Genomic DNA, 13,633 nt, shown 5'->3' on the forward strand with positions numbered 1-13,633 from the left:
GAACACCTTCTTTCAAAGACGATTTTTCAAATTAAAAAATATTAGTCAATTATTGTTTAATAAAATAAAATAATAAACAAAATGAAAAAATTATTTAAAACGAATTTTTGTAACCATTTTTTGAGCAATTTGATTTGTTTTGAACCGACTTGACTTGTTCATCATCAATTTCTTTTTCGATTTTTTTCTTGGGTTTTCTTGACCAATGACATGGACAATTCATCTGTTTTCCAAAAAAACAAAATTATAGTTTTCATCAGTTTTTCAATTGAATTGACTAATATTTTTTATTTTTTCTTATATTATTTAAAATAGGATTAAATGAAATCCTTGAAATCAATTATTATATCTAGTTCCATCAAGACTAAAAAAAGGCATCTACTCATCTAAGTTTTTTGTTTTTGGTTTCACAAGAATTGTGAGTGTTGTGTTTCTGGTTTCACAAGAACAAAAATTCTTTTATAGAAAATAATATTGTTTTAAGGTACTAATTTTTTTTTTATGGATGGTACTATTAAATTTTAAATATATATACATTTTTTTTATCAAGATGTAGTTTGTAGCAATAAGAATAGCTCCATACAAGCCTATGGCCTAACCTATATAGAGCCTAGGTTAAGCAATACTTTTATTTTATAAAAAAAATTAACCTTATGCTTAAACTTTTATAAAAAAAAACTTATTTGGTTAAAAGGTAAAACCATAGGTCGTCTAAAAATATTTTAAATGTCGTTTAAGTAAATATAAATTATATTTTTATTAATATTATTACATTAAAATTGTTATAATATATCAAAATCATACCTTTATTTATTTTTTAAAAAAAATATTAAGCTTGTTTAGATAAAGAGTCAAATATATAAGTTTAATGAGCAATAAATTTATGTTTTATTTAGACATTTTATTATAAAATAGGCTTTTTAATTAAGTTATGATGAAAAAAATTATATAATGTTAGACTCAATTTTTATAAAATTTAATTCTCATGTTTCCATTTTTTTACTTATATATTGTTTTACATTATTGATTAATAAAAAATATTATTAATATGATTTAAAAATAATTATTATTAAAATCAATAATTTTATTATACACGACAATGTATAATTAAACGAAAATAAACTTATATATTACTTAATTTTTTAAATAATGTAATTATCTTCCTACAAAATTTATTACATTTGTTTTTAAAAATTTATGACAATTGTCATAATCAACTATTTTTATTGGTCCCAATCAACTCAATTAAGTCCGTTCGTATGGTAGTTGATGGAAGTCTATTCCATAATTAATCAAGTTCAAATGCTGGTATAAAAAAAGAAAAGAATTAACTAAATTAAATAATAAGAACTCTTTTTTTGCATTAAAATAAAATGCTTAGAGTCCAAGGAGACTCAGCTTCACAGAAAAATAACCACCAAACCACGTGTCATCCACTTATTGGATAACTCAACACCGTAAAAGTTGAGTGTTGACTATACAAATGAGCCATTAACAATGGGGTGAAAAAAGAGCCTCATAGAAATGGAGAACAAAAACAACAAGAGCAATGACTTGAAGTCAGAGCCATGGGTGGTGGTTATCATTTTCCTCTTGAAGATAGATCGGTCCTCCTCAGTCGTTGCCGCTATGCCGTCGGCAATGCCACCTTCGCCCTTCAAGGCGGCGGTCACCTTGAATTCGGTCACTCCCTTTCTCTCACATATTTTTTTTTTTCATCAAACATTTTTAAAATGAAATAATCGAGTAATGCTTAGTTTTATTATTATTATTATTATTTGAACTTAATATCGGCATAAAAATAACTTAGAATTTTATATAAATTATCGATTTTTATTATTATTAAACTGACCTTAGTTAGTGTGACTTAATTTTTTTAAGTGCAAATTTTATTTTTATTTAGTTTAATTTTGATGCTTTATTATTAGTAAAACAAAATTATATTATTAGTTAAATAAAAAATGTTAGTAATATATTTTTTAACAGGTTCTTACAAATATATTCTTTTAAACATAGTCTTTATTATGAATAATTTTTTTAAAAGAGTTTTACTTTTTAAATTTTAAATAAAAAATGTGTTAGAATTAGATGATTATGTTGCTAATACTTTTTAATTAAAGTTACTCTAAGTATTTTTTAAAAGTAATTTTTATAAAAAAATTAAAAATTATCATTTATAATTAAAACCCACCAAGGTTAGCTGGGTGATAGGAAAGTTAGTAAGTTTGTATGACGTTTTATGTTTAAATTCCACTACTGCTATTGTAGATAATTAAAAAAATATAGTACTTTGTTTAATAATAAAATGATGAGAAAAGGATTATGCATTGATAGCGTTATATGTTTTATGCAATCACTCGATTACAATTCATCACGTATGGTAAGTTATATCATTACATAGATAATAAACTCTTAAATGATAGTATAAATATAACAAATTTTTAATTAAATTTCTTTTATCTAACTAATTTGGGGGCATTTTAATTTTCCAGGGGAGAGTTTTGAGGAATGTGCAGCAAGAGAAGTGAAAGAGGAAACAGGGTTGGACATAGGAAACTCAGTTTTTGAGAGTAACAAACAATGTGATGTTGGAGCAGCCAAAAAAAGTGTCACTATGTGACCATTTTCATGAGGGAAATGGTGGGTGTGGATGTAGTTGAAAGAGCAAGTGCCACAAAATCTTGAACCTACCAAGTGTGATGATTGGGATTGGTATGAGTGGGATCATTTGTCACACCCTCTGTTTGGGCCTCTTGAGAAAATGGTTAAAGGAGCTTTCGACCCATTTCTAATTTGATTCTCTTAATTGGTATGGTTTTGAGAAAATGGTTAAAGGAACTTTCGACCCATTTCTAATTTGATTCTCTTAATTGGTATGGTTTTTTTGTGAGGGTTCTTGGATAATCGTATGTTTGGGCTAGGTTTTGTATGTTTTTGTATGAAATTTTTGTTTAGTTTGACATATTGTGATGAAAATAATTATGATTTGAATGGGCATTTAGGATGCATGTAAACTGACAAAACATCTAATTCAGAAGCAATATTGATAGTGTTTGAATTAGGGTCCATTTATTCAAACTTATTTATTAAAAAAATATTTTTTAGATAAAATAAACAGATTTTTTATATTTTGATATGTTTGAAACTGTTTTTGGTTTAAAAATAATAATTTTCTACTTATTTTTTAGAAGTTAACTTTTATATGTTTCTTAAAAAAAATTATTTCATAATTTTTTTTTAAGTTTAAACAAACTGATCCTTAGTTAAATAATAAAAACAATCAATTATTTTTATGTTAAAAATTAATGTAAAAATAAAAAATAATTAATAATTCAATATTTTAAATATAAAAATTTAAATAACATTGAAGTCTAACTTTTGACAAAGAAAGAATATAATATAAAAAATTAAATTAAGAGGAGAAATTCATTTCATTATACATAACTATATTATTTGATGAATATTTTTTAATTTTTTATAATTGTAGTTAAGTTGTTTTTATTATACATATAAACTGCAGGATTTTGGTGTTATATATTTATATATATATATATCAAGTGTTAGATCATAAATTTACTCTAGAAAACTTTCAACACTATATTCATGAACACCAAATCCTTTATCTTCAAAATATCATGTGTCCAATCATCTCGTCTAAATGGATGGGCAAAATCTGGCATTGTTTTCTTATAAAGTCAGTTCATTAGAAGATATTGTGGATATTTTTTTGGTACATTTAAGATCATGGTCATAGTTAAAAAAAACATGATTAAATCATTTTTTTCTGCTGGCATTCCAATCTAGGGGCTTGTTTCGGATTTAAAATGGGAGGGAACCATGGCTTGAGAGCTTGAGGAATGAGAGTAAAATAGAAAGGAAATCTTAATATATATTTATACAAATCAAGTTAAGTCTTCAACCATTTTTTCTCATCCAAACTTAATGAAGGCCTTCTGTATTTTTTTTCCAATTTGTTATTGGAATTTTGGCAAGAGTATTAAATTCCTCAAGTAGCAATAGCGATAAGTAGAGTCATCTCCACAAGAACTTGTGCAATAATTAGGTTATTTAATAATAAATTTAATAGACTATAAAGTTCAATGTGATTAAGTGATAAAAAATAAAGTCTTAAAAAAGTAACTATAAATACAAATATCATAAGAAGGGGGTTAAATTGTAGTTTTAGAATTTTTTAAAGTCTTTTTTCGTGTGAAAACTAAAGTTATCGTTTGGAGTATAACTTTATAAAAAGAGATAACAAATTTTTGCAAAAACAAGATTCAATGATGGAAACATATTTTGAAAAATAGAATATGTTTTTCAAACAAGATCAAATTCAAACACTATGTCAGTTTAAGACAGAAGATAACCAAAAAGAAAGTAAGACACATATTTATACTTGTTTCTCTCTACCATTTTGACTACGTTCAGTTCTTGGTTAACAATCAAGTTTCACTAACTTCACAAAAGTTACAAGTTTCACTATACTCGTTTGTCTCACAACAAAGTTTATCGCCAAGCTTTAACAACCAAAAATTCTTTGTCCTACCAAGCCACTGTTAGCTCTACACAAATCAAAAGATATGTTGTTTGATTTGCTAACTGATTAAATCTTAATCGTCTTACAAACAAATGTGAAATCTAAGCATTTAGTTTTTTGTCTCACAGTGTTCAAGATGTTTTGAGAGCTTTTCAAACTTTATAAGAATATACAAAGAGTTTTTTACAAGAAGAATTTGAATGATAGCGCGTAGGTTCGTTACTCATTTCTTCAAAGCATATGATATTTATAGGTTTTCATTTTCAAGTGTTTATTGTCTCTAAACGGATATAATTTTCCTTTGAGCTTGCGTCTGAAGGTTGTGGTCATTGGATCATTTAATGCTTGCATTAAATGCACATCCTGCTTCATGCAAGAAAACCACTTTGATTGGCTTTCGTCTTGATCACTACAGCAAAAAATCACTTCCTTTTAGTTAGACTAGGTCTATCACAGTAGAATGCATCTTTTGATGTTGTTTGGAAACTTTTAGAATTTGAACTTCATTTATTCTTCATAAGATTCAATAAATCCTAAGAGAATGTCTTGTGAGATGGTTTATGCGAAACAAATCTGAGACACAAAGTACTAAATGAAGTCTTAAATGTCATCTTTAATGTTGTATCATATCATGACTTACTGATGCTTCTGTCTAAAATATCAAACACAAGATCATGAAGCATAATCTGATATCACATAAGACAAAACTTTTAACCTTTGTATTTATTTGCATCTAATCAAAATAATTAAGAGTCTTGATTCGTCTTAAGATATCTTTTGACTTAACAATAACAAAAAGTAAAGACAATTGCATAATAGTAAAGAGTTAAAAAGGAAGAAAGTTTATTGTTGATTTTTTTTCAACCACTTGGTGTGCCCAAAAAACTTGGTTTGTATCAATGGATGAAATCGTTGGAGATTAACTTCATTGGGTTAACCTAACATGCATTACAAATTATTCCTATTCAATTAAGCATATATTATCATTAACCTGCAATTTTTGCTAACCTTAATCTCTTAAGCGAGAAAACCAAAGTGTATTGATTACACTATCAATCCTTTAAGTAATATAATCAAGTAACTAGAAATATAAAGGAGGGTTTTAAATGATAACCAATAATCGTTACCCTATCCCTAGGCATAAAGTTCATTGGTTGATCTCTTTAGTTCACAATTCAATTTAATTTTACAAAGAAGTTGAATAGAGAGAATCATGCAATAAGATGATCAAACCAAGAACAAACAATAAATATATAAGAGAAACAATAATAGTACTTTATTGAATAAGAAAAATATAATAATTACATGAGAGTGGTATCCAATTACATTAAATCCCAACAAACAAAGGATTTAGCTACTCATAACTAGGGGAAAAAGTAAAATTGATAAATAGACAATTAGGGATGAATCCCTAAGCATGGAAGCCACCACACAACTATCTCTTACCTTTCTGCCTTGGAATTCACAAACTTCGGAACCATTGCTTTGTGTTTCAGGCCATCTTTTATACTACAAGTGAGCTCGTAGCATTGGGCCTTTCTGATAAACTCATTTAAACGAGTCGCACACGACTTGGTTGGGAGTTGCTAGGTGCACCCAGCAACATTGCTGGTGCACCCAGCAATTATGTGAATGGGCAAAATTGCCCTTGTTTAAAAAACGTGAATACCTTTATACGAAAGAAGGTTCTTCCGTTGTTGTTATTTTCAACTGCGGAAGAACCCTCTTCCGTGCCATCTCGCGGAAGAAGGTTCTTCCGCTGTTGTTATTTTCAACTGCGGAAGAACCTTCTTCCGTAAGTTAATTTGTTTTTTTGTTTTTAAATTTTTGGATTATTTTTTATTTGCCTATGTTATTTTGTATTTTGTATTTTACTATTACAAAATTTAATGCATATTTAATTCAGGTTATTATTACAAAATAAAAAAATATTTATTTAATATATATTAAATTTTGTAATAGTAAAAAAAATTTGTGATAGTAAATATTTTTTATTTTTAAAAAAATATACAAATTAAATATTTTTTATTTAATTTGGGTTACTATTACAAAATTTAATGTATATTTAATTTGGATTATTATTACAAAATTTAATGCATTAAATATTTTTGTAATAGTAACCCGAATTAAATATGTATTAAATATTTTTTATTTAATTTGGGTTATTATTAAAAAATTTAATACATATTTAATTCGGGTTACTATTATAAAATAAAAAATATTTATTTAATATATATTAAATTTTGTAATAGTAAAAAATTTGTGATAGTAAATATTTTTTATTTTTTAAAAATATACAGATTAAATAATTCGTATGATTTATATCAAAATTAATTCTCACAAAATTTATTATTTAAATTTACATGCGCATTAAATATGCATTAGAAATTGTAGTGATATGTATGATAACATTATTTATTTTATAACCTAATTGACTCATTATCCCAATTGGTTAGAGTGTTGTGCTAATAACCTATATATTTTTTAATCTGTATATTTTTTAAAATAAAAAATATTTACTGTCACAAATTTTTTTACTATTACAAAATTTAATATATATTAAATAAATATTTTTTATTTTGTAATAATAACCTAAATTAAACATGCATTTAATTTTGTAATAGTAAAATACAAGATAACATAGATAAATACAAAATAATCCAAAAATTTAAAAACCAAAAAAATAAATTAATTCACGGAAGAAGGTTCTTCAGTGACTTCCTACGGAAGAAGTTCTTCCGCAGTGTGGCGACATGGATGGGGTGAAAAAAGTAGACACGGAAGAAGGTTCTTCTGCACTTAATGTTACAACTATGGAAGAACCTTCTTCCGTGCGATCTCGCGGAAGAAGTTCTTCTGCAAGAATTCACGGAAAAAAGTTGTTCCGCTGCTGTAATTTACAACTACAGAAAAACCTTCTTCAGCAAGAAGAACCTTCTTTCATGGCTTTTGGTGAAGACGTTCTTCCGTGGATGCTTAAACAAGCTTAATGACTTCAAAATTCTTCAAGATCCTCTTGCTGCAGTGGTGATTCTTCAAAATCTTCCCAACTGTCATCCAAACATTAATTCCTAAGAAAAAAATTAACGAAGATCAAATGGGATAAGCATGAAATTAAAATTTCATAAGGAAGGAATTTACACAAACATTAACCACATTAGGCACGGACAATTTCAAAATTAACCATAACAAAATGGCAATAATTGCACCACAAATACTGCAAAATGCAAGTATAGGTAAAGATTATCAATATACAATTCTTCGATCTTGTTGCAATTACATATTCACGATATTCATTTGATACAGATAACATAGCAAGCATAAAGAACAATTCAATCTCCTGTTGGTGCTTGTTCACTTTCTTTTCTTTCGAAACACTTTATATGTATCTTATTCACAAAGAACACATACTAATTACCTGAATATTAATATCAGGATATTCAAACATACAGATGATAGAATTGTCTTATCATATCTTAGGACTCATTTAACAATGAAGTAAGATTAAATATGCACGAGAACTTATCTTTTTCTATCTCTCTAGTGAATATATATTTACCAAACAAGTTCTTAAAAGATTTGGTCCCAAATATACTTCTACACGTCTTTGACTTGATAAACTATTTTGATACAATTTATTTTTTACATTACTCTCAAATCTCATTTCTTAAGGTTAAAAAAAAACAGATAAAGAAGCCAAACTATTTTTTATCATAGAAATAAGATATATAAATAGTATAATACTCCCTTCATTCCTCTATATATATAATATGCAATTACCTAATTCATTAAAACTAAAAAAATGATTAATTTAGTTGATAGTAATAAATTTATCTTAAATTTATAATTTTTTCTAAAATTATATTTTTTATTAATATTTTTTTCTCTTCTAATGATTTGTCAATAATTTTCTTTCTTCTTTTAATAAGAGATATTTCTAGTATAAAAATAATTAATATAAAAAATATTATAAATTGAATCTTATAAAAAATTATTATTTTTAACTTGAATCTTATAAATACGATCAAAATAATATTAAATTAAAAATGTGAGAGAAATATTATTCTTTGATGGAAGACTATCTTCCAATTTGTTTTCAAGTACACTTCATTTCTTACTCGACAAAACATCCAAGATCAAGTAGGTTCGTTAATTTTGAATAATTACAAATAAATTAGAAATAGGTAAACGGTTTGTACTAAGCAACATATCAAGCAACTTAATTACCAGGGGTTTTTTCTTCTTCTATAGTCCAAGGGTTGGTTTTTGCATCAAGGTTAGGTGATCCCTGAGAATGGTGGATCCCTCACACCTAATAAAGCAACCACACATAATCCCCAATCCTATTTTGATTAATGGACCCATCCTGTTGCCACCCTTCAACACTGTCAACTTTGTTTTGACTTTTTACCCTACTCTTGATCATGAACGTGAGCAAGTAGCCCGAGACCGTTTTTAATAGTAATAGTTTTTTTTACTCGTTAATAAATGTCTTTATGATATTAATTAATTTTTAAAAAAAATATTTATTATATAAATTATGAAACGTATCATAAATAATATAGTTTTTCATCTTTTAATAAAAACATTTTATTTTAAATTTTTTAATCAATATCCTTATAACACTGATTATTTTTTTTTCTTTTGGAAAAATGTTGAATTTTGTATACTTACAAGTGTCTTGGGATTCGATGAACTTAAATAATTCACACTCACAAGATAATAATCGCCGAATGGCCAAAACCCTATTCATCTTTATATGTTTCCCATTTTTTCTATAGGGTGGTGTAGTTTATTGGCTCAATGCTTCTATAGATATGATGATGGTATAAACTTTCCGACATTGTCGCTTTTGGGTTGAGCTGTTTAACATCCACCAAAAATCTATTACTAGTATTATTTTTATTTCTTTATTATTATTATTATTATCATTATTATTATTATTAAAAATATTAACGTTAGTCCATATCATGGTTATAAAATTGGAAGGTTTTTATAGGAAAATATGTGTTTAATTATATTTTCTATATAATAAATGTTTTTTTCCTAATAGTACTATTTTTAAATGCATAAATGTTAACAAAACTGTTTATTACTATTTTTTTTCTCTAAATAATTGACTAAGATTACTAATTTATTGCCATTTTAAAGTTAATTCGAAATTTTAATTCATACTTATCATAACCAATTTTAACTATAAAAAGTATACCCTGGCATTTTTCTTATGTTATAAAGTAAAATTAAAAATTGCCGTATTAGCTAATTAAAAATTTCGAATCGATGTAAGAACTTTATACGAATGTCAATTACTATAACACACAAATATTCAAAACTAATCGACAACTAAATTATACTTTTATTAAAGACTGATTCTAACCTTTAAACTAGCAAAATTAAAAATAAAATAAAATTACACATACAAAATAAATTACACCACGCACTCACCCTACTAAACCAATCAAACTAGATTCCTTAATATTCTCATTCGTTTTCATTACTATATGTTGTTTGACAAAAAAAAATTGCTTATAAAATATTTTATACATCATTGCATATAAATATTTTTTTTCATGAAAGTAATTTCGGTATGAAAAATGCTAGTAAGACAGGTTTTTAAACAAGTTTTTTATGATTAACTGAAATTTATTAAAAATTATAATTTTTTATAGCTCTCACTTGTTATTAAATGATTATTTTTTCTGATTTTATATATAATTTTTAATAAATTATATTCAATAGTAAATATTTTAAAACAATTGTTAGAAAGCATTTTTCTAGTATTTCTCTATAAGTGTATGATCATGGAGTATTAAAGGCAATAATACTCTTTCAATACGGTAACCCCATTAATTGATTCCTGAATTTTCAACTGTTCAAGCATGGTGAGTGGGGGATTTCCTAGAAATTGAGACTTATAGATAGTACTACTACTTTATACATAGCACGGGCATGAAAAATGTGCATACCTGACCAGAAGGAATTGTTTATTCGTGAATGCAGTTGTGACATATATCAGGCTGCAGATCCTAAAATTTAGCCCGTTTTTCATTGTGAAAGGGATGCAAACACAGAACACAATGGTGGCTGCAGAGTGAGCTTGGTGGGAACATGAATGAATGTTGAAATGACTGAAGGTGATTATGGTCCACGGTGGGTATGGTAGGTGTGGCTTCACCTGCTCTTAACTGTTTCCAATGCATGAGTAATCAGTCAAGCCCACTCCTATTATTCGTATATGCTTGCTTGGCTCTCTTTTATGCCTATGCCCCCACTGGAAATATTTTGATTAACGGGTCATGAATGATTATGAAAGTGAATCTTATATCATAATTTAATTTAAAATATTAAGATTTAGGTTTATGAATCATTCTTTTATTTATTTATTTATATGATATACTTTTTTTTTTATTGTTATACGATTTAAAATTTTATTTTATGTCTCTAACAATTTTTTTTTCAAGTGTAAGTCACATTTATATGATAGTTTTTTTTTTTTGAGCAGAAGTCATTTTTATCCCGAGTATTTTAATGGTAGTCATTAAATCTCACATGCTCTTTAGATACTTACATCCTTACTTCACTAATAGGACATGCTATTTAGACCAATCACTAGAAAGACTTTCGATACTAGAAATTTTTATGTCAATGATCCACTATCATCATTTTACTTGTCTCGGTCTATTACTAAATTAATCCATTAAATATGATTCCAATTATTACGCAACATTTAAAATTGAGAAAACTTAATCAACCCCTTTTTGGAAAATTTCTATTTTATGCACGATATATCAAGAGAATAGTTTATAGCATTTGATATTTATTTTTTAGATAAATAAAAACATTTAAGATAAACTAATGAGTGTTTAGAAGAATTTCTTTTATAGAAGTGTGTTTAGAAGAACTATAGAATACTGTTTAAAATTTATATACTAGGTAACTTACATCTCACTTTTTTTTAAATGTGTTTTAATAGAATTTCATATGGGAGTACTATAATTTATCAACAAAAACTTCGTTTCTGATTAAATTTATGTTATAACTAAGTCTTCGTGTACGTAATTGCAGTAAGAAAAAGTCTTCATGTAATAAAAACTTATCAATAAAAGCATAATTAATATTTATCTAAAAACATAATTATAGTCTCTTAATGTACTACAGAGGATAAAAACATATTTTTTTTGTATTTTTATTCTTAAATATTAAAATCAAATAATAAATTTATCTTAAATTTATAATTTTTTTAAATTATCATTATCATTCATATTTATCTTTTTTAATTGTTTGTTAATACATTCTTTTTTCTTTAAATGAAAAATATTTTTAGTCTAAAAATAATTAATACCAAAAATATTATAAATTGAATCTTTTAAATAAGAATAAAATAAAATAAAATTAAATAGTAACTTCTATTTAAAATATAAGTTGCAGAATTGAAAATATATTTACATATTATTTTAATTTTTAATAAGAATAATATGAGTAAAGTGACATGACATTGAGATTTCCTAATTAATTTTGCTGTCGATTTCATCTCTCAATTATCCCTCAAAATCTCCAATAATTCCTTGTTCCCAACAGGTAGGTTGGGGCTGCTTACCTTCCTTTTGTCAGATTCCCTGCCTGTCCTTTGGTATCACAAACCCTGACACAATCGTAGAATAAATCCACCCATATAACACACTACCCACAACACAACCCCCAAAATAAAAACACAAAACACACTGGCTCACCCATCACATATCAACATTATTATTCAACCCCTTTGCCAAATCTCGCTTCACTCTTCAGCAACCCTCCTCCTTTGTTGATGCTCATGTGACTCTTTTTGTGTCCCAATTGGAGACCATAATGGCCGCCAAATCCCCCCATGACTCTTCATTCTCCTTCTCAAGAAGGTACTTCCATTGGAAGAAGAAAGCCTTGGATGAATCTGATAATGAGGAAGAAATCCTCAACTTCTCATCTTCATCCTCATATTTCCCTGAAGAAGTTAATGACAACCAAGATGATCACAATCATAATCACAATCACCACCTCACACTCCAAATGCCATCACAGTATAATGCCAAGAAAAAAACCCACTTCTCCAAGAAGTCCAAGTTTAAGTCCGTTCTAACCATCTTCACCGTCACGCGCGTGCCGAGACTGAGACTGAACAACATCAGCAACAGTTTCAATCTCGACATGCGCGTGATGGGGACACTCTTCGGCCACCGCCGAGACCATGTGTACTTCGCCTTTCAGGAGGATCCAAAACTGGGTCCTACGTTCCTCGTCAAGCTCGCCACCCGGACGAGTACACTAGTCCGGGAAATGGCCTCGGGGCTGGTGAGAATCGCGCTGGAATGCGAGAAAAAGAAAAACGCCACGGCCAAAGTGAGGCTGCTTGAGGAGCCACTCTGGAGAACGTACTGCAACGGAAGAAAGTGCGGGTACGCGAACAGGCGCGAGTGTGGGCCCCATGAGTGGAAGATACTGAAGGCGGTGGAGCCCATATCGATGGGGGCAGGGGTGTTGCCAGTGGTGTGCGGGAATGAAGCTGCGGGGTCCGAGGAAGAAGCTTCTGGGGAGGTTATGTACATGAGAGCCAAGTATGAGAGGGTTGTGGGGTCCAGAGACTCTGAGGCGTTTTACATGATGAACCCTGATGCGAGTGGAGGTCCTGAACTTAGCATTTACTTGATTAGAGTTTAATTAACATTAACATTGGCATATATGGCAATGTATCTGCTAGAGTTAATTTGTTTCAACTATGTTTGGGATTTGGGATTGTTGTGTAAATAAAAGATAAGGGGGAGTACATGATTTCCCAGCTTGCTTTAGTAGTTTATTATACTACTATTGTTATGTTTCAAATTTTGGTATTAAAATATACGTATTTTTTTTGTTAGAGATCATCTTGTTTGAACAAGATGATAAGGATTGTTGCATATGTTAAAAAAAATTATTTTGAAATATTTAGATGGGAATTTGCTTCCTTTATATGTATAAGTCTCTGATTTTATTTTGTGTTTGGTTTGGGAGAGGGGTTATTGGGATTTTGAAAGTGTATTGGATTATAATGTCGAGCTAGGAGTTGTTTTAATTTCTTTC

The 13,633-nt window shown here is 27.8% G+C and overlaps 1 protein-coding gene and 1 pseudogene across 1 annotated transcript; both read left to right on the top strand.

Moving 5' to 3' along the window:
- Window positions 1-1,524: 1,524 nt before the first annotated feature.
- LOC114372969 lies at window positions 1,525-2,797 on the top strand (annotated as a pseudogene).
- A 9,321-nt stretch (window positions 2,798-12,118) lies between these two features.
- LOC114388497 (protein MIZU-KUSSEI 1-like) lies at window positions 12,119-13,430 on the top strand. The gene has a single exon (XM_028349013.1). It carries the CDS (start codon window positions 12,389-12,391, stop codon window positions 13,232-13,234), a length of 846 nt encoding a protein of 281 aa, XP_028204814.1. The 5' UTR covers window positions 12,119-12,388; the 3' UTR covers window positions 13,235-13,430.
- The last annotated feature ends 203 nt before the right edge of the window (window positions 13,431-13,633 follow it).

Source organism: Glycine soja, chromosome 2 (assembly GCF_004193775.1).
Source record: "Glycine soja cultivar W05 chromosome 2, ASM419377v2, whole genome shotgun sequence".
NCBI classification, from domain to species: domain Eukaryota; kingdom Viridiplantae; phylum Streptophyta; class Magnoliopsida; order Fabales; family Fabaceae; genus Glycine; species Glycine soja.